At 37.2% G+C, this 25,644-nt stretch overlaps 1 protein-coding gene across 2 annotated transcripts in view; it reads right to left on the bottom strand.

Annotated features, from left to right (window-relative positions):
- Positions 1 to 20,866, bottom strand: part of LOC126818819 (laminin subunit alpha-1) — a 295,094-nt gene extending 274,228 nt beyond the window's left edge. Inside the window, exons 1-5 of one of the 2 annotated variants that reach the window (XM_050546416.2) lie at positions 20,642 to 20,866; positions 9,362 to 9,654; positions 4,966 to 5,208; positions 4,334 to 4,393; positions 1,296 to 1,418 (exon numbers count right to left, since the gene is read on the bottom strand). In XM_050546416.2, coding sequence (XP_050402373.1) covers positions 1,296 to 1,418; positions 4,334 to 4,393; positions 4,966 to 5,208; positions 9,362 to 9,654; positions 20,642 to 20,720 — 798 coding nt within the window. In that variant the 5' untranslated portion in view covers positions 20,721 to 20,866. The remainder of the gene's footprint in view (positions 1 to 1,295; positions 1,419 to 4,333; positions 4,394 to 4,965; positions 5,209 to 9,361; positions 9,655 to 20,641) is intronic. The other variant, XM_050546415.2, reaches the window with a different exon arrangement.
- Positions 20,867 to 25,644: the final 4,778 nt, after the last annotated feature.

Here is a 25,644-nt window from a genome sequence, read left to right as displayed (position 1 = left end):
TGCCTGCTCTCCAACCACCAAAAGGTTGCAATATCCATCCAGGCTACTGCGCGGATATCTAGCGCATGCGCCCTAAGAGGACAGACAGCGATATACCTAGACAAAGTAAAGACCAACAACACGAGAACTGGCGACACAGGCAATGGAGAACTGTTCTTTTCACAAATGAGAGTAGGTATTGCGTATCAACTGCAGATGGCAGGACCAGAATATGGCGTCGCCATGGCCAGCGTTATTGTGACCAATGTGTCATGGAACAAGACTCATGGGGAGGTCAAAGCATAATGGTTTCGGGTTGAATCGGCCTGAACCAGAGAGTGGGTCCTGTGGTGTTCCAAAATCTTGGTCCAGAGAGAGGAGGCGGCATCACAGCAGAGTGCTACATCGATCAAGCTCTCAGACCCCACGTCATACCACATTTCGCACGTCGTCGAAACAATGTTTTCCAGCATGACAACAAAGAACTTTCAGGACTTTCTACAGCAGAACGGTGTTAAAACGTTATGCACTGGCCAGCCCTTAGTCCGGACTTAAACCTGATTGAACACCTTTGGGATGAAATTCAGAGGAGACTTAATATCGTTGTACCGAGACCAAACACAGCCAATGGATTGCGCCAGGCTTTTCTGAGAGTGTGGTTCCAGGTGCCAATGGTGTTCATCAATCGTCTGGTCCACTCCATGTACAGACGCTGCGCTGGTGTTATTGACACTCACGGTGGACACACCAGATACTGATGTATAGGCTGTGTACAGACTCTAAACCTTCTCATAAGGTCTTGGAATTGTGATGAATTAATCACTAATGTGTCAACATATTGTTCACAAAAAACTGCTTTGATCCATTTAGTAAGTCGTTTTCTACAATGATTTGATTAACGTGCCTCTCTGATTTTGAAATCGTACTTACGTTTTTTTTTGGCTGTTTAGTATTTTAAATAGTCAACAAATGTTCTGCTCCTATACTGGGCTAATGAAGACGGGCATATGCCATACAGTGTGCTATGAGGGAAATTTTGCCCGGGCAGCGGCACTATCGCCTACTCTTATATCGAATTCCAACGAGACCTCGGTTTTTCGTCTCATCCGAAGGACTAGACAGCTGTCCTTGTCAGGCCCTCCATCCTGCATCACTGATAGGGGGGAACCACGCCAGAAAATCTGGATGAACTTTCTCGGTCAATGCAGGGATCGAACACCCGACCTCCACACTAGCGAGCCAGCGTCTTACCCACGTGATCCCCAAATAGTCAACAAAGATGATGTCAAAAACATTAACATTATTTCTCAACATACCCTCCTAGTGACAGTAGGATCCAAATCTTTCAGGTTTTTGTTGTTTTGGAAGGTCATCAAATCAGCATGTAATGTTCGTATCTTTTGAAGTCTAATACGTATATATCTTGCAGAGGTAAAATCCTGAAATAATCATCATATTAACAAATCACTGGTTTCGCTTCCCCTAAACCTGTGTAAACCAGTTCATATTTCAGCAAATAGAGAGGGCAGAATTATGATTTTTCCAAGACATATTATAGGGTTTTTCAATCAAATAGAGAGTTGAAGAGGAAATAAATTTAAAAATTTACATATAAGTTGATTTAATAAATAGTTATTTAGACAAAGTGTTAAAAGTACAAAAAATGTTACATGTATTTTAAAATTTCTTTAATCATCAAAAATCAACTGAGCGCAGTCACTGAACAAAGCCGTTACAGTATGTAACGGTCGGGGAGCGTCACTGAAACTTTTGCCCTGGGGTGCCACATTGTATTGTGAGGGCCCTGCCAGTACATGTAGCCAACTTTCGTTCCCATATTTCATTCAATGATTACAGACTATGTGTCTAGGTCAACTAGTGCAGAAGTGAATGTAAACTTGGAATCTTTCAACATCGATCTTAATTTGATTTCTTCATGATTGCTAATTTGTCGCAGGATATCCAACAAAGAAATATATTCTCATATTAATTATGTCAGTAACCAGCGGCTGCCAGGAAGGATACGCCCATATTTTGCAAGAGATGGATATTGAAAAAGCTAAAAACAACATAATTTTTTGTACTTTCAAGGGCAATAATCCAGAAAGTTATGGACTGAAATGCGCAAATATCAAAAGAGACTGAGATCTTTGGGATATAAAGATATGTTTTAAGTTTCATCAAAATCGGATAAAAATTGTGACCTCTAGATGGTCCACAACCTTCATATTGCATACTTTTACACAATTTGTGGACAAAGAGCGGCCATTTTCTCAGGCAGTTTTATTTTGATTTTCCTGAAATTCGAATTCAACCATCATTATGGTGGAATGGTGATATATTTAACCGGTTTTTAAAATCGGAAAAAAAAATTGTGCAAGCTAAAAATGTGATTTTTTGAACAATCAGGAGCCATAATCCAGGAAGTTATGTTCGGATATGCGCGATTATCAAAAGGAACCAAGATCTTAGTGTGTAATGGTGATATATTCACATGTTTTTTTTTTAAATCTGATAAAAATTGTGACCTCTACAGGGACCAAAAGCTAAAAACGCGATTTTGCGTACAATCAGGGGCCATAATTCATGAATTATCAAAAGGAACCAAGATCTTTGGGTTATAAAGATGTATGTCAAGTTTCATCAAAATCGGATCAAAATTGTGACCTCTAGAGGGTACACAACCTTGATATGCCAGATGTTATACACTATTTGCGTACGAGGGGCGGCCATTTTGTCCAGCAATTTTGGCCCGATTTTCACGAAATTCAATCTCAATAAACATTACAGTGTAATGATATATTTGAATGTTTTTTTTAATCGGATAATAATTGTGACCTCTACAGGGACCACAAGCTAAAACATGATTTTTCATACAATCAGGGACCATAATTCAGGAAGTTACCATCCGATATGCCCGAATATCGCAAGGATCCAAGATCTTTGGGTTACAAACATGCATTTCAAGTTTCATCAAAATTAAAAGAAAATTGTGACCTCTAGAGGGTCCACAACCTTGATATACCATATTTTTACGCTATTTGAGGGTCGGCTATTTTGTTCGGCAATTTTGGTCGGATTTTCACGAAATTCGAAGTCAACCAAAATTACGGTGCACCGGTGATATATTGGAACATTTTTTTTAAATCGGATAATAATTGTGACATCTAGAGGGACCTCAAGCTAAAAACGCGATTTTTCGTACAATCAGGGGCCATAATTTAGGAAGTTACTATCCGATATCGACAGGGACCGAGATCTTTGGATTATAAACTTACATTTCAAGTTTCAACAAAATCAGATAAAAATTGTGACCTCTATAGGGACCACAAGCTAAAAACGCGATTTTGCGTACAATCAGGGGCCATAATTCAGGAAGTTACAGTCCGATATGCGCGAATATTGACAGGAACCAAGATCTTTGGGTTATAAAGTTACATTTCAAGTTTCATCAAAATTAAAAGAAAATTGTGACCTCTAGAGGGTCCACAACCTTGTATACCATAATTTTACGCTATTTGAGAACGAGGGTCAGTTTTGGATCAATTTTAACGAAATTCACACTCAACCATCCTTAGGGTGTAACGGTGATATACTAAAACGTTTTTTTAAATCAGATAAAAATTATGACCTCTATAGGGTCCACAAGCTAAAAACGCGATTTTTCGTACAATCAGGGGGCATAATTCAGGAAGTTACAATCCGATATGCGTGAATATCGAAAGGATCGAGATCTTAGGGTTATAAACTTACATTTCAAGTTTCAATAAACTCGGATAAAAATTGGAACCCCTATAGGGTCCACAAGCTAAAAACGTGATTTTTCGTAAAATCAGGGGCCATAATCCATGAAGTTTCGATCCGATACATGCCAATATCGAAAGCATCCGAGATCTTTTGGAGATAAACCTATATTTCAATTTTCGTCAAAATCGGATAAGAATTGTGACCTGTAGAGTGTCCACAAACAATTGTGGACGGACGGACGGACGGACAGGGGCGACGACAATATATGTCCACATGAAAATGTGGGCGTATAAAAATGTCTTGTTATATGAAGAATAGTATTGACAGTTCCTCGTGTCCAATATAAATTACTGTATTGTAGATAAAATACCAAACAACAAACAAACTGCAAATGAATTCTCTTGGTACATGTGCATTTCATCACGTCACTTTTTTTCTCAATAGTTTAACACCGAAAAAGGCGACGTGCGATGCACAATTCGCCGCACGTCATGCGGTGCTTTTTTATAAGGGCGACGCAGGAAGTGACCGAAATAGAGCACCATACTTTTAGGTGTTGGGTCGTCAGTTATTTTTTTTAATTTAAATAGATTATAAAGAATCTTACCAGTAAAGTTTGAGATGGCTCTTCAACACCTGGTCTACCATTAACCAATGATACAAATATCTGTAAAAAGTATTATAATCATTTTTAATAATAATTTAAAACATTTGTAATGCCATTTAATATGGTCTTAAAGTTGCAATTTCATATTTTTAAGTTATATTTTTAAAATGTATTAAAATAAACCCTTAAAATAGATGGTATCTATAAACAGTCCTACCTTGTTAAAGAATAATCCCATTAATCCTATAATTCACTATTGCCAGTTGAGAAATTGGCAAAAATATCATTTTTAACTTCAAATTCAAACATTTGAAGATAGCTATTCCATAGAAAAACAATTGTGTTATTATTTTCGGGGTCAAAGGATTTTTAAGTGGGAGAATAATACCTTTGGTCGTATAATAGTGAGTTGACAACCTATTGAGCAAAAGACAGAAATAATTATGTTTTGACTTTCTTAGAAAATATGAAATTATCGCTTTAATCATACCAGATCTCTATTGCACCTTACAAAACATGATACTTTGGGAATAAAAAATTTAAGATATAATCGCTCTAATATTGTACATACTATTCATCAACTAACTATTTAATTTTAAGCGATAGATATATACTGTATATATCATACTTACTTCACCATTCTCTAAAGGGTCAAGACGAGAATATCTCGAGGTACAAATAACCTGGTCATCTCTGGTGAATTTAGGAACACCAATAGCAGGTTGAACATTATAAAATTCTCTACACTCTCTATCACTAATAGCAAAATATTGCCAAGGTGTATATGTTATACCATCTATAGACTTTTCTAATATCCAGTTACCTGGTCTGGGAGCATTAGCTGCCTTTATGATGATATATGCTATCTGATAAACCTGAAAAAAAGATTTGATAAATTGAAATCAAATATATTAATACTAGAAGAATGCCCGGCTTCGCTCGGGGGTCATAACCCCGAAACCTGAAGTGGTAGACTAACGCCACCTGGCCTATGTTACTCCCTGGTCCGAGCTACCCCTATACCCCAAATTTCAGACTCGGGGCAGACCTAGTGTAGCCGCCAACCCCGAACAGACAGACAAACAGACAGACAAACGACAGTCACAAATATTAGTATAGATACATGACTGTATCCATGTGACAATGTTAAACAAATCTTCAAATCACTCTAAATTTATTAAAGGATTCCCTTATTTTGTCTGCTTGACATGTAATAACCCTAATGTTAGTATTTTAATTTGATCTAAATTACAATACACAATTTATTTTTTTTTTGGGGGGGGGGGGGAAGAGGTACTCATCTTGTGTCAAGAAGTCTATCTTACAGGAATACATGTATCATGTATAGCAACAACCCCTTATTCTGCAATTAATAATCCCTCCAATTATCATCATTATAAATAATAATTCTAACCAGCGGCTGCCAGGCAGGATACGTCCACATTTTGCAAGAGATGTATAGAGAACAAGCTAAAAACAAACAGGATTTTTTGTCTATCAGGGGCAATAATCCAAATATCAAAAGGACTGAGATCTTTGGGATACTTTTACACAATTTGCGAACAAAGAGCGACCATTTTGTTGGGCAGTTTCATTTTGACTTTCCCGAAATTCGAATTCAACCTTCATTATGGTGGAATGGTGAAATTTTTAAACGGTTTCCTTATCCGCAATTATCAAAAGGATCCATGATTTTAGTGTGTAATGGTGATATATTCACACATTCTTTTTTAAATCAGATAAAAATTGTGACCTCTACAAGGACCACAAGCTAAAAACGTCATTTTTCGTACAATCAAGGGCCATAATTCAGAAAGTTTCTATCTGATATGCCGAATATAGAAAGGAACCAAGATCTTTGGGTTATTAATTTACATTTCAAGTTTCATAAATATCAAAAGAAAATCGTGACCTGTAGAGGGCCCACAACATTTATATACCATATTTTAACACTATTTGAGTACGAGGGGCAGCCATTTTGTCTGTCAGTTTTGGTCCGATATTAACGAAATTCAAACTCAACTATCCTTAGGGTGTAATGCAGGGATTTTAATCGACCGTTTTTTGTCGGCTTTAGCCAATTGATCTTTAATCTAGCCGATTGGTAAAACAATGAACCAGCCACTAAGGTATCACAAATCAATCTACTTTCGGCCGATTTACAAAGAATTATTTATCAGGCCGATTGGTAAAACAATGAACCGGCCATTATGGTATTATAAATCAATCTACTTTCGGCCGATTACAAAGAGTTAATTATTACTCGTCGATTAAGAAACCCATCAAAGAGTCAATCATTACAATGAATACCTTCGGCTTATTTCATAACTAAACAACTTAATTGTGGTTATCATGCCAAGTAAAAGAATGTATATAATCCAATGTCGGCTGGGGGATCACGTGGCTAAGTGGGTAAGGCGCTGGCTCGCTAGCCTGGAGGTTGGGTGTTCGATCCCTGCATTGGCCGAGAAAGTTCTTCCTGATTTTCCGGCGTGGTTTCCCCTTGTCAGTGATGCAGGACAGAGGGCCTGACAAGGACAGCTGTCTAGTCCTTCGGATGAGACGAAAAACCGAGGTCCCGTGTATATATTGGAATGCACGTAAAAGATCCCCTGGCAGTTGGAATTCGATATAAGAGTAGGCGATAGTGCCGCTGCCCGAGCAAAATTTCCCTCATAGCACACTGTATGGCGCATGCCCGTCTTCATTAGCCCAGTATAGGAGCAGAACAGTAGGACGTTAAACCCCATTTCATTTCATTTCATTTCTAATGTCGGCTCATTCATTTCTCTCAAACACAATGTTGAAGTACTTGAACACCTCGCAGAATGACAACAGGAAACATAAACAAGATTTAACTGAAGATAGTGATGGCGACGTTGACCTTGAACTTCAAGCATGCATGTCGTCAATGGAAGTTCCAAAAGCCGGAGATCCTCCCACGTCAGATATAGGTTAACCAAAGTCGAAGGCCGGAAGGCGTTAATACGAAATATGTATTTTATAGCAAAAAGAAACATTGCCATCAAAAATTATGAACAATTGAACGATTTGACAGAACAGCAGGGACATGAAATGACAAAAAAATTATATCGTGATTTTAATTTTTGTGGTGAATTCATGTGGTGAAATTGAGGAAGAGATCCTCTCAGATATCCAAACTAGTCCTGCTGCATTAAATTTGTTTACGGGTAACACTAAAAATAAACTAATCTGAATCATGAAAATTGGCCACGTGACCTTTCGCACGTACAGCATATTTCCGAGTACCGACTATACACGGAAACTGATTTGTGCTACTTTGTTATTTATATACTTATATACTTTGTTATTTTTATATATTTTAACATGTGCTTACGAATAAAATAATTTAAAAACCATTTGTATGTACTTGTAGTTTTTCTTTTTACTAATTCATAACTTCCGTTGAGTTGGATGAAAGCAAAAGTGTAGGAATATGCAATGCAAGTTGCTGAAATAATAATATGACTATGCAATTACAAAGGTCTTGTTTATTCAGAGTTTCAGCTACTATTATCCTGAATACGTTATGCAATTAATGAATTATGCAATTACTGTTGTGAATAGAGTATGCATAAACTAACATGTTTGTTGTTGAAAAGACGACTATCCGTTAGGCCTACCTATGGCCGGTTCATTTCAAAATGGATTAAGAACCCTGGTGTAATGGTGATATATTCAAACGTTTTTTTAAATCGGATAAAAATTATGACCTCTATAGGGTCCACAAGCTAAAAACGCGATGTTTCGTACAATCAGGGGCCATAATTCAGGAAGTTAGGGTCCGATATGCACGAATATCGAAAGGAACCGAGATCTTTGGTTATAAACTTACATTTCAAGTTTCAACAAAATCGCAGAAAAATTGAGACCTCTATAGGGTCCACAACCTTGATATACCATATTTTTACGTTATTTGAGAACAAAGGGCGGCCATTTTGTCTCAGTTTTGGGCCGATTTTCATGAAATTCGAACTCAGCTGTAATTAGGGTGTAACAGTGATATAATAATATGGTTTTTCAAATCGGATAAAAATTATGACCTCTATAGGGTCCACAAGCTAAAAACGCGATTTTTCGTACAAGCAGGGGCCATAATTCAGGAAGTTACGGTCCGATATGCGCAAATATCGAAAGGAACCGAGATCTTTGGGTTATAAACTTGCATTTCAAGTTTCATCAAAATAGGATTAAAATTGTAACCTCTATTGGGTCCACAAGCTGAAAAACAGGATTTTTCGTACAAACAGGGGCCATAATCCATGAAGTTTCGATCCGATACATGCCAATATTGAAAGCAACCAAGATCTTTTGAAGATAAACCTATATTTTAAGTTTTGTCAAAATCAGATAAGAATTGTGATCTGTCGAGTGTCCACAAACAAATTGCGGACGTCTAGACGGACAGGGGCGATGACAATATACGTCCACATGAAAATGTGGGCGTATAAAGACGTTTCATTTAGACATCTTTAAAAGAAATGGTTATTCCTGTAAATTTATTTTGGTTCCTGAAACAAAGCGAGGCTCAGACTGGAAATATTTAGACCCAAAGAAATGGTGCCATGTAGGAGTCAAAAGTACTTATAACCTATTGTAGATTATATTCCTCTAACTAATTCCTCATTTCACTCAAAGTCGAAAAACAACTGGAATAATATGGAATATTAAGAAAAATATTAGACCTATAAATACAACATTTATCTATAATGGGGGAAACTGTATTAGATTAACCCAGTAAGTGCCCTTTACTTGATGAGCTCCATAAAGACTTGAGTTATGACAATATATACTCTTTCCCTAGCAATATGATACAAATATTATATATGGGACTAATATGACAAACTCAGAGGAATTCCTCATACAGCAATTTTCAATGACTCACACAGCAATAAATATGAACAGCCAAATGTTAAGATAAAATTAATAGGGCACTTGGTAGAGTATATGTTGCACACACCTGCTTTGGTGCAAATTTTAAAAGTAAGCTACAATGTATATATTCACCTGACCAAGATCTATTTCTACTGTGACAAAGTTTAACTGACGACCATTTGTTATTGAAGGGCTCTGCCACCAAGTGTTTCGACCATTGATAGCATTTGAGATAGGATGCATCTGTTTTCTGTTATTTCCACGTAAATCACATACATCGCAATGGAGGTTTTCAGCAGGAAATATCCGAACATGTTCGACTAATTTGCAAAACACTTCTGGTTCATTTTCTCCACAAGTGGCATTAGCTTTGATACTGGCATGTGAAGCTAAATTAAATATCACTGGGAAGAGGGCAATTTCATCTGAAAAAATAAAAGAAAGAAGACCAGATTATTGACAGATTAGACTTATTACAGTGATAAAAAAAGGTCAAATGAAAGATTTGTTTGACAACATTAGTTTGGTGAATACAATAATTTTCCATCCTACAATTTGTCTTTTATTCATTTCTACATTATGTCCATTCTAGTACATTTTAAAAAACATTATTGTTATATAGAGAATCTCCTATGAGTCTTTTTAAATATCAGAAAAGACGAGTAGGAGATTTTATTTATCACCCAACCCTTTCTTACACACACAAATAAATAAATATAATTCTTTGGTATAGATTTTATTTTATGGAACCCGATTACATTATGGCGTAGTGATTCAACATTTTTTAACAGCAAGTCACCCGTTGCAAAGTTCTATATATTATATTGACCCATTGTTCATTGTCCAGAAGGGTCTACTGAAACTTTGTCACCAGAGTACAAAAGTTCATGGTAGCCATGTTGAAATATAAACTAAATAAAAGTAGTTCCTTTAACAATCTGATTAAAACACAGAACCTATTCTGTTTTGTTTTTTATAGTTCAAAATTTCGTTTTACTTGTCTTTACTACACTTGGATCGGGAAGATTTGTTATCATTGATGTGTTCTGGATGATGTGAGGATTAGGCAATGAAACAGTCTGTTAAGGCAAGCTTTTGGCACAAGCCGCACGGAACTGTGGGAAAACCACTAGAAACATCAATGCTGATTGGTTAATCAAATATCTGACATCATAGGGTTAAAAGCCGCTCATATGACCACTGATGTAACCTCCCAAAACAACTGGTCAGATCTTCATGTAGTGTAGGCCATCGAAAACATAAAAATCGAAACGAACTATAGATCTGTATTTTAATCAGATTGTTCTTTTTAATAATGTCAAATATTGACAACGGTCCCAGACCCTCCGTATGTTGAAGATTAGGAGGTTCTGGGTGAACAAGACTAATAATTAGTATAAATCCAATATGACCGCCAGTGGAACCATAAACATCCAATTTCTTGCGGATGGTTACGTTTATAGTGTGAAAATGTATTACTTGTATCATCTTGTCAAACAATTCAAGTATTTCTTGTTATCATTATCTATATACATGTCATCATTTCCTCTTGGTGATAATTGCAAATCGTACCAGCGCACTAACACATAGTCTATGACAAAATATCCATGTGTTGCCTTGGCATATGCCTCCGGGTCGAAATGTGTCCAACTGTGTTTTCTCGGTAGATTTTCTTTCAAATTTGTCTGATCCCAGAACTGTCCCTAAGGTCAGCAAATAAACCTAGAAAACGCATAACCGTTAGGAAACTTCCCAAATAATAACACTACATGTTTCAGCTTAAAGTCGGATAACTCATTATTCATAATGTAATACAATGTGTATCTATGGGGAGTATTTATTTTGCTGAATATTGTTCTGTTCAATGTATTGAAGTTGTTATCTACAAACGATTGACAGTTAAATTTTGGACAATTGTAGGTACCATGCAAATAAACACGGTCAATAATATAAAATTGTTTGCTAAATTGTCAAATATTCTGGTTGTTGATATCTAACCATTAGTCACGAAATAGTCCTTTGACTCCTTTCCACTGAGAGTTAATTTTTAGGAAACTAGGCATGCAGATTTATATTAGATGGTCGTTGTAACTCTTAACATCCTGTGGCCATTTCATCACCATATGGAGATCTTGGAGTGGGTGTTCTCACTAGCCACTTCGGGAATAGAGGCTGGGACTAGGCAGTGTTGGTCATTCGTAGGAAGACATCTTTCAAAGTCCATAGAAAAAACATGTAGCATTTCAGAAGTTCGGTCTGAGTTTTAGTTGTGTCGAACTCAGATTCCTTTTTTTCTTGGATCAATACAATGCTAAAGAGTTTTACCAATTTACAAAGTAAAGAATGTGAAGATCAGCGAGTTGCGGGCCTTTTGACATCATATTATCGTTTACCCTGTGCTTGATAACAACAAGAGGATACTCGTTGAAACGTTGCACTATTCAAGTTGCTAGTGATTGTTATCCATAAAGTTGTGTTCATGTTTTTTTCAATGTTAGTCCTATCACTAAATGCCATATATCATTCCATCATAATGGTTGGTCGAAAGGGTACAACCATGATGATTACACTCATCAGTAATGAATGTTATTGTTGAGTAAACATAGCTAAGGTTGGCTGGATCCATGTCTATTATTGGAAACCCTTGTGGCATTTTTTTTCGGCGATGGTCTCCAGTTGCAACATCCTGTGTAGTGCCTAACTGACCCAAGCAGTATATCTGATTTCAACGGCTACGAATACAACCAAGAAAGGCAGTTTGTAACGGTTTTAACAAGCATATTTTACCGGGTTTCTGATAGACCTGGATTACAATTATGGACTGTACAATTCTTCTGCTAACAATTCTTCTTTATTGATGAGTTCTGGGGCTGTAGTATCAAGTATGCAATTGGTTCAACTTCATGCGAATCGTTGACTATGAATTTCAATCTTTAAGTTGGTGTTGGGTGAAATGGTTAACAAATTTGGCGAGTCTAGTTCTGGAGCTTCTACATCATGTCCATGTGAGTCTGCAGCAGGTCTGTTGGTTGTTAGTTATGCTTGCGTTGCTGCATATTCCTGAAGCAATGGCCTGAGAAATCCGTCTCTGGCCATTACTGGATTGGCTTCTGATACTTGAGCTTTTGAGGGAGCGTGTCTATTATTCTCGTTCAATCAAATCTAACCCAAGTACAACAACATGACAGCACTTCGTTTAATCGGGGATCTTCCCTAAAACTTTGGACAGTGATTTAAGGTATTAAAAACGGTGATAGTATCGTTAGTCTCTAAACAGTATTGTTTACATTGTATCTGTGTTGATAGCCTTGTTTGTCATGCAATTAGTTTTTCTGCAATATTCTGCTATGCACTGCTTAATTGGGCAGAATAAAATCGTGAGTCATGACTTAAAGTTATGTAAAGATAATTGGTCCAATTTGGAGCTCTGTTTAAAGTGTAATGATATTGTTACGCAGTTAGCTATTGGTTGTTAATCGAACAATTCACCAGTCATAATTTGGAACAGAAATTTGCTTTCTTTACAGTAGTGTTAAGTGGGATTAGCTCTAATCAAACGAAACAATGCAAGGAGTATGGCGTTGCTGCTTTAATTTCAAATAAGAGGTACAGAAGCCGTATGTGTTGCGTGTGCATTAGCCACGATTTATATAGCATGGCACTTCCAATCAACAACACTCATTGAGATTCAAGAGAGATAACTCCAGTTTATTACTGACCAATTGTACAAGCAATGTAATACTGAGTGAGGCACTCATAATATGTCTTCACGTAACATCCTCCTTCCTTTAAGCTAAGAAAGTACATTATCCAATAGAGCAATGTATTATTTTATAAGATATTATTGAGCTTTTTATGCAGAGCTTTAAACATTAAGTATACAAAATAATCTTGATCCCTGTCAATAGTTTCATACTAAAGTTTAGTATAACTATGAATTAAACAATAAACTTTAACTCAAATGACTAGAATCAATGCATTTAAAACTGACTAGTATCCTGATAACTTCTTACAGGAATAAAGTAGAAATTTATTGTTAATTGATAATTCAATTAATGTTCATTCACAGTTTGAGCTTGGTAACTGCTTTCACTGTTCTTCCGGATCTGCTTACATAGTTCTCTGATTTGACTGGTGTGAGGTTTTTCACTTGATTATTTCTGATTGGCAGTGTTGCAGGAATTTCACATTTTTGCACAGGTTTCACAGTTTTTACAGGAGTGTCCATTTGTCGTGGAGATTTACATGGTTGAATCTGCTGTCTATTTCTTTAATACACACCACTGTCTTCTCCTTGAATTTGATAAGTTCGGCTTCCAAGTTTCTTTGGAACTGTTGCAGATTTCTATTCCTTTTCACCCAATCTAATTGGTTGCATTCTTACATGTTGTCCGATTGTAAGCGATGGAAGATTTTTTACCAAAGTTGTGTCTTGATTCAGCCAGTTCAGATTTGTGTTGGTCAATCAGTGGTGTCTGGGTGTTGGGAACATTCAATCTTATTTCAGTGTTGGTAGGAGTGTTCACATTCTTCTTCCGAACAGTCTCTGAGTGGGACTTGTATCGAGTCCTTCTGTTGGTGTATTTCTGAGGTTGAGAAGTCCGATGTAAGGGTCTTCATTGCTTGCTTTACATTATTTCATCAAGTTCTTGGCGGTTTGGACAGCTGCTTCAACTGCGCCATTAGATTTACTATTTCCAGGACTTGACATGTCATGTGCAAATCCATACTGATTTGAGAACTGTTTGAACCTGTCTGAGGCAAATTGTGGTCCGCCATCAGATATGACTTTGTCAGGAATCCTGTGACGAGCAAAGTGGTGTTTGAGTTTCGTGATCACTGTTTGAGATGTCATTTCTTCTCCAAGAAAATCAACTTCCAAGAAGTTACTGTAACAGTCTACTGTCACCATGTAGTTGCGACCTTGTAGTGAGAATAGATCACAGACTACTGTCTCCCATGGTCTCTTGGGTGATTCTCTTAAGGTTGACAAGCCCCATATGCTGCACACACGTCACGTTTCAATGAAACTTCTAATGTCTTGTGACATCATAGGCCAAAATATGAGAGAGCTGGCTCTGCGTAGACATGAATTGATTCCAAGATGTCCAGCATGAACTTTTTCTTTCATCTCTTTTCAGTGACGCAGGAATGACGACTCTTTCCCTGCGTAGTATGATGATGTCTTTAACTGTCAGTTCGTCACGATACAGGAAGAAGGGTATCACCGCTGGGTGAACTTCAGACTTGTTGTTCAGCCACCCTTTCATGATTGTGTCCATGAGAGGACAGAGAGTTTGGTCCTGTTGTGTTGCACATCTTATGTGATGGAGCTGATCAGCTTTAATGGGACAAAAGGATACATCGTTCACAGTGTCACAGACTGTTTCAGGTGCTTCTTTCAGTGGTGCACGTGATAAAGCATCAGCCATGGGAATGCTTTTTCAAGGTTTGTACACAAGCTAAAAATCATACTTCTGCGCCCTAAACAGAAATGATTGTAGACGAGTCGGAGCTTTTAAAAGCAGTTTCTTGTGAATAGCCACAAGAGGTTTGTGGTCTGTTACCACAGTAACTGGACGTCCATATGTGTAACAATGGAACTTTTCTAGTCCAAACACTGTCGCAAGGAGCTTTCTCGATCTGAGCATACCAAGTTTCAGACTCATAGGGAGATCAGCTAGCGTAAGCTATAGGTTTCCCATTCTGGATGATCACAGATACGAGACCGTGTTCACTTGCATCATTCTCTAGCCACAATTCTTCTTTCTGGTCATTGTATGCAAGGACAGGTACATTGGTGATCATGATTTCACTTTAGTGAAAGCATTCTGTTGAGCTTCGCTCCAGATCCAGATCCAGGGAACATTTTTCTTCATCAGATTACGAAGACATGTCGTTTCTTCTGTCAGATTCTCCATGAAACGAGCAAGGTTATTACACATACCTAGGAAACGACGCAAGTCGTGAACATTTTGAGGTTCTGGAAATTCTGTGATTGCTCTAACTTTTTCAGGGTCAATGCTCAGTCCTTCGCTGGTAATGGTGTGACCTAAGAAGGTGATCTTGTTGAGGCGAATCTCCATTATGTCTTTGTTGAGACGAATACCTCGTTCCTGACATCGTTTCAGCAGTGCATCTAGGCAATGATCATGACTTTCATCATCAGCCACATGAATCAGAATATCATCAGCTACACAAGCCGCACCTTTCAATCCCTGTAGATTTTCCAGTAGTTGCTTCTGGAATATCTCAGATGATGCAGACAGTCCAAATGGTAATCTCAGCCATTGGAATCTTCCAAAACATGTTTGAAATGTTGTCAGCAAACTAGAGTCATGACCTAATTTCACATGCCAGTATCCAGAAACAAGGTCTATCTTGGAGAACACTCTGGACATGCTGAGCTCGTGCAGATTGTCTTCTAACACAGGTAACGGAAAGTGTTCACGTTGAAGAGCTCGGTTCAGCTGTTGGGTATCCAAACAGACACGAATGTCGCCTGACTGCTTCTGTGTGATTGCGATCTGGTTGACCCATAGAGTTGGTTCGTCCACCGGTTCAATTACTCCCAGCTTCTGTAGACATTGAAGTCCCGCTGATAGTTTCTCCTTGAGACTGATAGGTATACGTTTGGTTGGCATAATGACAGGCTTGACATCTGGGTCAGTTTTTAAGTGTACTTCCCCTTCAAATGTCCAATTTGGCCGTCAAAAAGTGATGAATATTTTTCAGCGATTGCATGATCATGTTGATGTGATATGGCATTTAACAAATGCCTAGCAGTGGTGTTAAACTTTCCTGAACAGCAACAAAGTTGATTGAGTACAACTTTCCGTTCTTTGGATTAAGAACAACAGTTTGATAGGAGCCCATCGGAGCTAACGGTGTCTTGTTCCACATTACCAAGTGACGATCAGTTTTGGATATTTTGAACTTGTCCGTTACATCCTTCATTGGAAGAATATTTGGAGTTGCTCCTGAGTCGACAAGAAACACTACAGATGTGTTGTCAACCATCATCTGGCACTTGACTGGTTTCTTGAAATTTCTGGTTGCCTCATCATCAATTTCAACAGAGCAGATCCAGTCATCACCATCAGATTCAGAGTCAGTTTGATCCAGTACAGCATTCACTGAGTCAGTCCTTTTGCACTTTACAGCAAAAGGATTCCAACCTCCACACTTGCTTCATTTGGCACTCCATGCAGGACATAATTTCTCCTTCATAGCATGTTGATTTGTCTCTAATACCTAGTACAATCCTGTCTCTCAGTAGTGAAGGAGCACAATTCACACAATAGTTGCATGTCTTTATCAAAGTTCTCAAGTGTGCATGAAATGTTTTAAAAGATTCACCTTCTTTCTGATTTGTAGGCCTACTGTTAAATTTAAAATGTTCATAAGTCTCATTGACTTCACCAACAATAAATTGCTCAAACTTTGTTGTTCTGTTACCACTGTAGACCTTCAAAGCCTCATCACCAAGTGCATTCAGTAGAGAAGCGACCTGATAGTTATGTGGGAAAGTAGCTAGATTGACCAATATTTCGTAGTTACTCCATTTCTGCTTGAATAACTTCCAAGTTTCATTAATATTGTCTCCTAGAATTAGAGGACCTGGGGTTTTTACGCCTGGTAAAGTCTTGAATCTAGCAGGGAGCTGTTCATTCTCGTTTTTTTCACCATCCGCCATTTTGATTACGAATTCACACGTGTTTTTACACAAAAATAGAATATTACTTTGTTATTAGGGAAGATAAAGACACTATTATGCATAGTACAATTCACTGTGTCCTCATAGTCATTTCAAGGCGAGAAACCCAATCCAACCACCATGTTGCGTGTGCATTAGGCACGATTTATATAGCAGGGCACTTCCAATCAACAACACTCATTGAGATTCAAGAGAGATAACTCCAGTTTATTACTGACCAATTGTACAAGCAATGTAATACTGAGTGAGGCACTCATAATATGACTTCACATAACAGTATGCATTCAAAGTATTGATCAGAAGTCCTGGACCATAAATATGATGTAGCTGTATCGCAAACACTAAAAAAAATAGGTCTAAAATTGATTGGGGTCTCGCCGCTTTTGCCAAAATTAGCCCAAGAGATTATTCTTCAGCTCATCACCTATGATCAGTTCTTGTAAGAAAAGTGTAAACAAATTTGATGCAATATTTGTCACTCAACTCAAAAACTTCATTGTTTCTGTTCCAGGCAATACTTTTCTAGATGGGTGATGGATTTTGTTTAATATCTTACTGCCGATTAGTGTGGCTGCTGTTTTGATAAATCTCATCTGGTTGAATCCGCCTTTCGTGAATTATCATAACATTCTCTCCCGATTCATCATTTAATCATTACGTCCTTTCACATTGTCTGCCCATAATAGATTTGCATGCTCTAAACTCAACCATTCCCAAGATATTAGAGTTTTAAGGTTTCCAAGGGCGGCCATATTGTATTTATACTAATTATTGGACTATGGCATTATGATGTCACATGGAATTAACTTGGCAATGTTTTTCTGATTCTTCGGTAGCACTTTCCTATCTACCCGTAATATATTTACACCCTCTGAACCATTCCCGATATATTGCAGTTTTAAGGTTCCAGTGGCGGCCATATTGGATTTATGCCAATTGTTGGACGTATGACGTTATGACGTCTTAGGGACGTCATGGGTAATGCTTTTTTGCTTCTTTGGTACCACTTTTATATCTACCCCTGATACATTTACACCCTATAAACTCAATCATTCCGGAGATATTGGAGTTTTATGGTGGCCAGGTATGTCATGGGTTATACTTTTTTGCTTCTTTGGTACCACTTTTATATCTACCCCTAATACATTCACACATAACCTCAAAGATTCCCGATATATTGAAGTTTTAAGGTGCCAATGGTGGCCATATTGGATTTATGCTAATTACTCGAAAACGTATCTTTTTATTTTGGACCATTTTTGTTTGGGAGACCTTCAGGGACCTCTCAACCAGGGCCAGGTTCCTAGAAAATTCTTAAAGAAAGCAAAAAGTCATGCTTCACTTTTTCTTACGTAAGAAACTTTATAAAATACTGTCTCTAGAAAATTCTCAAGACCATTCTTACGTAGGCACAAGTCAAGAATGAGTCAAAGCACATTGTGACTGGTAAATTGAGACTATGATGCTCTCTAACGTCATAAAAAAAATTCTGGTACGCAAATTACGTCATAAATTGGTCGGCTGCATAGAGAACGCCTGATCTTAAAGTAGCCCCTGTGTTTATTTACTAATTGGCAAATAAATAAAATGGTTTCAGGGTAGAAGCGAAATTTTCTATACAGCATTCTTCTCGAGAATATGTTTCTAAAGGATTTTCTGTCTTTTAATTGTCTCTTTGGCATCAAAAGATGTGTAGGAAATGCCGTCAAATTTCTCTACGGTCAGTCATCTTGTTTAAAGAAGAAACAGACTTAAGTTTGGTAAGCAAGCCGTACACCTTGCTTGGGACTTGTGCTTAGATTGACAATGTTTAAGAACAAAGTTGTGCTTAAGTATTTTCTTGGAACCCATAAGAGCGTGCTTGTGCTTACCACGAAGTCTACTTACAACCTATAAGCACAAGAATGTTCTTAATCATTTTCTGGGAACACAAAATAATTTAAGGTAAGTTTACTTATATGCAAAGTCTACTTAAAATCTAAGCACAAGAACATGCTTAGGAATTTTCTTGGAATCGGGCCCAGATACCGCCGAGATAAATCTGTTGCATTTTGTTCTAGGTATCAACTCCATATGGCTTAACTTTACCTGACTACATAGATTATTACAGGATCCATGATATTAGTAAACAAGCTGATTCTTGCTTAAAGATTATGGGAGATTCGATAAAGAGCTGGCAGTTCTCACTATAATAGTTAAAACCTAGATAATGTAAAGGGAATTTGCGAAAAATTTCAGTCAAATTGATCCACTCTGAACCAAGATTTTAGCGATTGAATTTTCGTTCTAGGGTCGATCATCATTACTAAAATCGGTACGATAAAAACATACCGGTAGTCTCGATTATCCATTTCATGATTAAATCTTGAGTGAAAGTTTAGCAGCAAATCGGATCCAATAAATATCGCAGGTATAGCATTGACATCGAGAGTTGATTATGATCTGGATAAGTTAATTAATGTTGAATTAATAATTTAAATAACATTTCAGGCCTAAAAAAAGAACTGCAATAGGCAGATTTAGCTCTTGCATAATGTATGTTTTATTTTGAAAACAAAAATCTAATTGTCTATAGAAATAATTAAACACATCAGATCAACCAAATACCATTTTTTATATCTCCTTTAATTAAATATATCTTAGATTAGATTATTGCATGTATTCATTAAACATACATTATGCAAGAGCTAAATCTGTCTATTGCAGGTCTTTCTTTAGGCCTGAAATGTTATCTAAATTATTAATTAGACATTAATTAACCTATCCGGACAATAATCAACTCTAGATGGCATTGCTAGCCTGCGATCTTTCGTGGATTATGAGCTGATTTACTGCATAACTTTCCTTCATGATTAAACGATTAAATGGATAATCGAGACTATGCTGTTTATCGTACTGACTTTAGTAATGATGATCGAGGCCAGGCGGAAATTTCAATCGCTTAGTTCTCGGTTCATATAGTGGATGAATTTGAATGAAATTTTCAGCAAATTGTCTTTACATTATCTAGTTTTTAACTATTATAGTGAGAACTGCCAACTCGTTATCGAATCTCCCATAATGTATCTTTAACATAATCTGTCAATTATAAATAAATGTATTAGAATGTATAAATCTGAATTAACCACCTTCTGTATAGATATCACTGACATTTAAAAAGGTTCAAAGGTTGAGTGATATATTAAAAGAGTATAAATGCACATAACCCTTCCCTCACAAATATTCTTGTACCCTTAATTTTTTGACAATGAATTTTTGAGAGGTCGCTCACTTTTTTGTTACACGGAGACACACTTTTATTTATCAACATATTTTGGTTGGCGGGTTGTCTATTATATACAGTATGTACATGTACATTGTATAAAACCACATATCTTGCCTTCATTACAATTGGCACTTTGCCAACTGTAGATATATGGAGTCCATATGACTTACAGGTGCGACAAACACCCGATATTTGTCATCGATCTCTTTAATTTTATTAACCACTTTCCACTTTTCTTTAAAAATGAATGAATAAACTGATATGTGTTAATTTTAAAAGATGCATTCGCCAAGACAATTGGGCATATTGGAATGCAAACGATGTGTCATCTTCGAACGCGAGCCTCCAATATCGATATACAAAACTTACGTGGCTTGACACACACACATCGTAGCTCTATTACTATTATTAAAAAAATATACAAACTTACCTGGGTTTAATGTTTGCGAATACGTCAATCCTAGAAATGCACAGACAAGCGAAAATAAACACGAACTGTAAACCCTCATTTTCTTTCTAAACGTAATCAGTTTGTAGAAACATAGCCAGGGAAACCCCACCTTCGCTCACACACTCCTACCTGCCGACGGCTTTATGAAGAATAGATACTTCCCTAGAACTATTATAGACGGGGCACACACACAGTGTCAGTTCATCGTCACCTTACTGGACTGCTCGGTATAAGGTATATTTAAACTACGGAAACCAGTTTGGGCAATTGGCCAAATCTTTTTTGAAATGAAATGAAATGGGGTTTAACGTCCTACTGTTCTGCTCCTAATCTGGGCTAATGAAGACGGGCATACGCCATACAGTGTGCTATGAGGGAAATTTTGCCCGGGCAGCGGCACTATCGCTTACTCTTATATCGAATTCCAACTGCCAGGGGATCTTTTACATGCATTCCAATATAATACACGGGACCTCGGTTCTTCGTCTCATCCGAAGGACTAGACAGCTGTACTTGTCAGGCCCTCCATTCTGCACCACTGACAAGGGGAAACCACGTCGGAAAAAATCTTTTTTGAATAGCGCTTTGGTTTTGTTTTGGGTGATAGATTAAAAGATATTTTGAGTGAAAATTCTTTGAATAAGGCGCATCAGGCTGATCAGGTCAATTGATTAGGATTATAAATGTTGGGCGCATACTTCACCCCTCGGCTAGATTGCAATCTGTGCTGCCGTGTTGCGCAGAGTCCCCTCTGTCAATGTTCATTTCTTGAGCGCCAAATCCATCCATAAGCATGCTCAAAGCGCTTTTAAGAGATACATCGTCAAAAGTGAAAATGGACATTTTTGATTTTTGTCTTAATAATGGGTAATTGCTCCACCAATCGTCAGACCTTCAGCAAGTCTTCGTGGCATGCTCCTAATCAACCATCCAATCACGATTTGAGGCAATCTGACCCACTCCTCTTGCAGTGCCACGGCCAATTCTTGCAGTGTTGTCGATCAAATTAAACGTAACACACTAAAGCAAAGATACGCTAAACAGTAAATCTTATGCAAGAACTGATAGAAAAGCAGACATGGATAGATAAACCAGCATGTGGTAGTTTTCATCAACCCTTACTTGAAGTGTCAAATTTGACAATGAACCCCTCCCACGTGTATGGCGCTATTGCGTGTCGCTTGTGCAGTTCAGTGGTGCTGTTGGAACGATAAGTTCTTCATCTGTGAACATACTCTCAAAGCATGTCAAGTGTCCATGACTATTTATCATATCACTACCTGCATATAGGTATTTGCATACAATTATACAGCTTAATACATCGGTTGAGACGTGTTCGGTCATAAGTATCTCAAGCGCTTGACTTAGTATCTCGAGATATTATTTTTTTTAGCTTGTCCTAAATCAGCCACCGTATAAAGCTTCTAAATCCGAACTGTTTGAGTGTTTTAATTTTGATGGTGGAATGTATGGTGGTTTGTTAGTGCCATACACTGATTTATACCTTTTTCGTGAAATTTACCTCATATGAGAAATCGCAGTGAAAACTGTGATAAATAAAAAAACATGAAAAACCTTTCCACCGCGGTGTAAATATTTTCTCCGTGGTGGAAAGTTTTTTATGGTTTTGTGATCAAAAGTGTCTGTCGCTTAATGTTAATTGACGACCTCGGAAAGGGACAGAAAGTAACACCGATCATATAATCTTTATGCTTATACCTACGATTGCTGTTACAAATTCCTCACAAATATCGTTTAGTCCGCATTGTTACTAATGTTACTTATTTACATTAGTTTTTATGATAACAACAGAGAACAGCGGTGTTTGGCCCCGAGTTACTTTCCGCTTGTAATAACCCATTTGACGTCATTCCAGAGAAGGCCATGCGATATGCGAAGAAAGTTTTAAAATTATAGGCCTACTTCATAAGGATTATAGAACACATCTAGTACACATAGACCTAAAGCAATAAGGCTAATGGCAATAGTTTGAATCCATGTTAGTCTGGTGTCTAAAGGGGGGGTGGGGGAATAGTCACCCGAGCTGTGAATTTATGAGACCCAAGTTTTTCTAGTCCAGTTTTTTTGTGTGGATTCCGAATCTGGGTGGAGATCAGGTGTTTGAGGGAAATTTTGCCCGGACAGCGGCACTACGGCCTACTCTTATATCGAATTCCAACTGCCAAGGGATCTTTTACGTGCACGCCAATGTGTACACGGGACCTCGGTTTTTCGTCCCATCCGAATGACTAGACAGCTTTCCTTGTCAGCCCCTCCGACCTGCATCACTGACATATTTTGTCTAATTTGGAGCTATGTTTAAAGTGTAATGATATTGTTATGCAGTTAGCTATTGGTTGTTAATATTGTTAATTTGGAACAGAAATTTGCTTCCATTATAGCAGTATTAAGTGGGATTAGCTCACTGCCAGGAAAACACTGCGAGGAGTATTGCAGGGCTCAAAATTCGGTGATCTGTATCTAAGGCCATTTTTTGAAAAATTGCTGTAGACAGCAAAGCCTCTTTAAGACCATTTTGTTCAACACCAAAGTCATTTTTACAAATTTGCGATTATCGAAGGCCATTTTTATACGCCCACATTGAAATGTGGTTGTATATTGTCGCCGCCCCCGTCCGTCCGGCATCCACAATTGCTTGTGGACGCTCTAGAGGCTACAGTTAATATCCGATTGACTTTAAATTTATACACAGTGTTTAAGGTCATGAGATGAAGAAGTCTATTGATTTTCAACGATTTCCAATAATTACACAGAGTTATGGCTCTTGATCACTTTGAAAAATCTTGTGGACGCTCTAGAGGCTCAAGTTAATATCCAATTGACTTTGAATTTATACCATGTTTAAGGTCATGAGATGAAGAAGCCTATTGATTTTCAGCGATTTCCAATAATTACTGCCAGAGTTATGGCTCTTGATCACTTTGAAAAAGCTTGTGGATGCTCGAGAGGCTAAAGCTAATGTCTGATTGACTTTAAATTTATACACAGTGTTTAAGGTCATCAGACGAAGAAGTCTATTCATTTTCAGCTATTTTCGATAATTACTGCCAGAGTTATGGCTCTTGATCACTTTGAAAAATCTTGTGGACGCTCTAGAGGCTAAAGTTAATATCCGGAATTGACTTTAAATTTATACACAGTGTTTAAGGTCATGAGACGAAGAAGCCTATAATGATAATTACTGCCAGAATTATGGCCCTTGATCACTTCAAAAAATTTTGTGGACGCTCTAGAGGCTAAAGTTAATATCCGATTGACTTTAAATGTATACACAGCGTTTGAGTTCATGAGACGAAGAATCATATTGATTTTCAATGATTTCCAATTATTACTGCCAAAGTTATGGCCCTTGATCACTTTAAAAAATCTTGTGATGCTCTAGAGACTAAAGTTATCATCCGATTGATTTCAGATTGATACACAGAGTTTATGGTCTTGAGACGAACAAGTATATTGATTTTCAATGAATTTTGATAACTTGAACAGCTAAATCCATGATATTAAATGTTCTGTATACTGAACATTAGCATGGGGCAGAACTTTATAAAAACCAAACAAATTCTAATGGTTTTCTGATAAATACTTAATGAGCTGTTACTCTTAATCAGATTTTAATGTATTATAAATGTTTCATTACCGAAAAAAGTAAAAATATGCGACAACTCATGTTGACTGCCATGACGATTTAGCTGCTGTGGGCGTATGTTTCGTTGCCTGGCAACCTATCTTTTAAAATCTGTTGAAAACTTAAACTTCAATAATGCAATATTTTGTGAATTGTTGTATACAGGCAGACTTGGAAAAGAAGAAGGGCCCATCTATTCATTTTATTTTGCATTTTTTAATGACACTCACCCTAAAACGTCTGCTATTTATGTTATGCTACTTGCGGATTTTGCGCACATATGGTCTACTTGACAACTCCATTCTCTTCCGCCAAGTGACGTCGTCTGCTAAATATAGCGCTTGACTCGCACGCTATCGTCTATAGATAACAAAACTACTTACACTATATTCCAATCAAAATAATTGCTGACATTTCTAAATATTTTTAGCTTGTGTATTTCTTTATTTAAAAACATCGCCCCCATTCAAAATATAATCATAAACCCTAGAAAATGCCATCAAAATAGAATCTTTTCTCTGACATTTGTGCTTGTCAAAATTTTCACATTTCCATCTCATAATTTGTCGCGTCTCAACTCTCAAGAGATCTCTACTTTGGGTTACCAATCATACAAATTCTGCTTTGATAATTTGTTCTATTTTTAGCAACGTTAATCTTAAAACCAGAACACGAACAGTCGTGCTTTAAAAGACAATTATCATGGGAGGTATTGAGCTAGCCTAGTTTTACGGAAAAAACACATCTCACACAATATGAATTTGGCTTCTGATATGAGTGCTATCGACGGCAATTTAAGTTTTTTCTACAGCCAATGGCTGTCGTATTTTCTTCCGAAATTTATGACAGCAATTTTCGACACCCATTCCCATGTTTACGACAGTAATGGCCGTGATGGCTTTCATGAATTTTGAGCCCTGATTATTGGTTATTTCAGTCTACACCAAAAGCCAATAGTATTTATTGCCCATTCTCTCCAGATAAGTATACATGTATGGCGTCACCGTTTGACATGACTTGTGGAATATATCTAGCCTCTTTCTTTGAGTCTCTTTTTACAAATGGCGCTAAAATGCATTATGGTAGTAATGGTACACGATTCGTGTACCAATGGTAAAATGTTTATATTTTGTCCTAAATATTGGATATCAGAAGCCCATCTTTTCCCAGTAAGATCACAACATCAATGTTGATTTAAATTGACAAATAATTTGTGTTTTCAATGTTGAAGACTTTGGCTGATATTGAGAATGAGATAGACTTAGCTAATTTAAATTGTATATTCAGGATGTTGTGCATTTTTTTCCACTGGTTTCCATACAGCAAACTAAATGCA

The sequence above is a fragment of the Patella vulgata genome, chromosome 4 (genome assembly GCF_932274485.2).
Source record: "Patella vulgata chromosome 4, xgPatVulg1.2, whole genome shotgun sequence".
Classification (NCBI taxonomy): Eukaryota; Metazoa; Mollusca; class Gastropoda; family Patellidae; genus Patella; species Patella vulgata.
The sequence above is the reverse complement of the archived record's forward strand: the minus strand, read 5'-3'. Positions and strand labels throughout refer to the sequence as shown.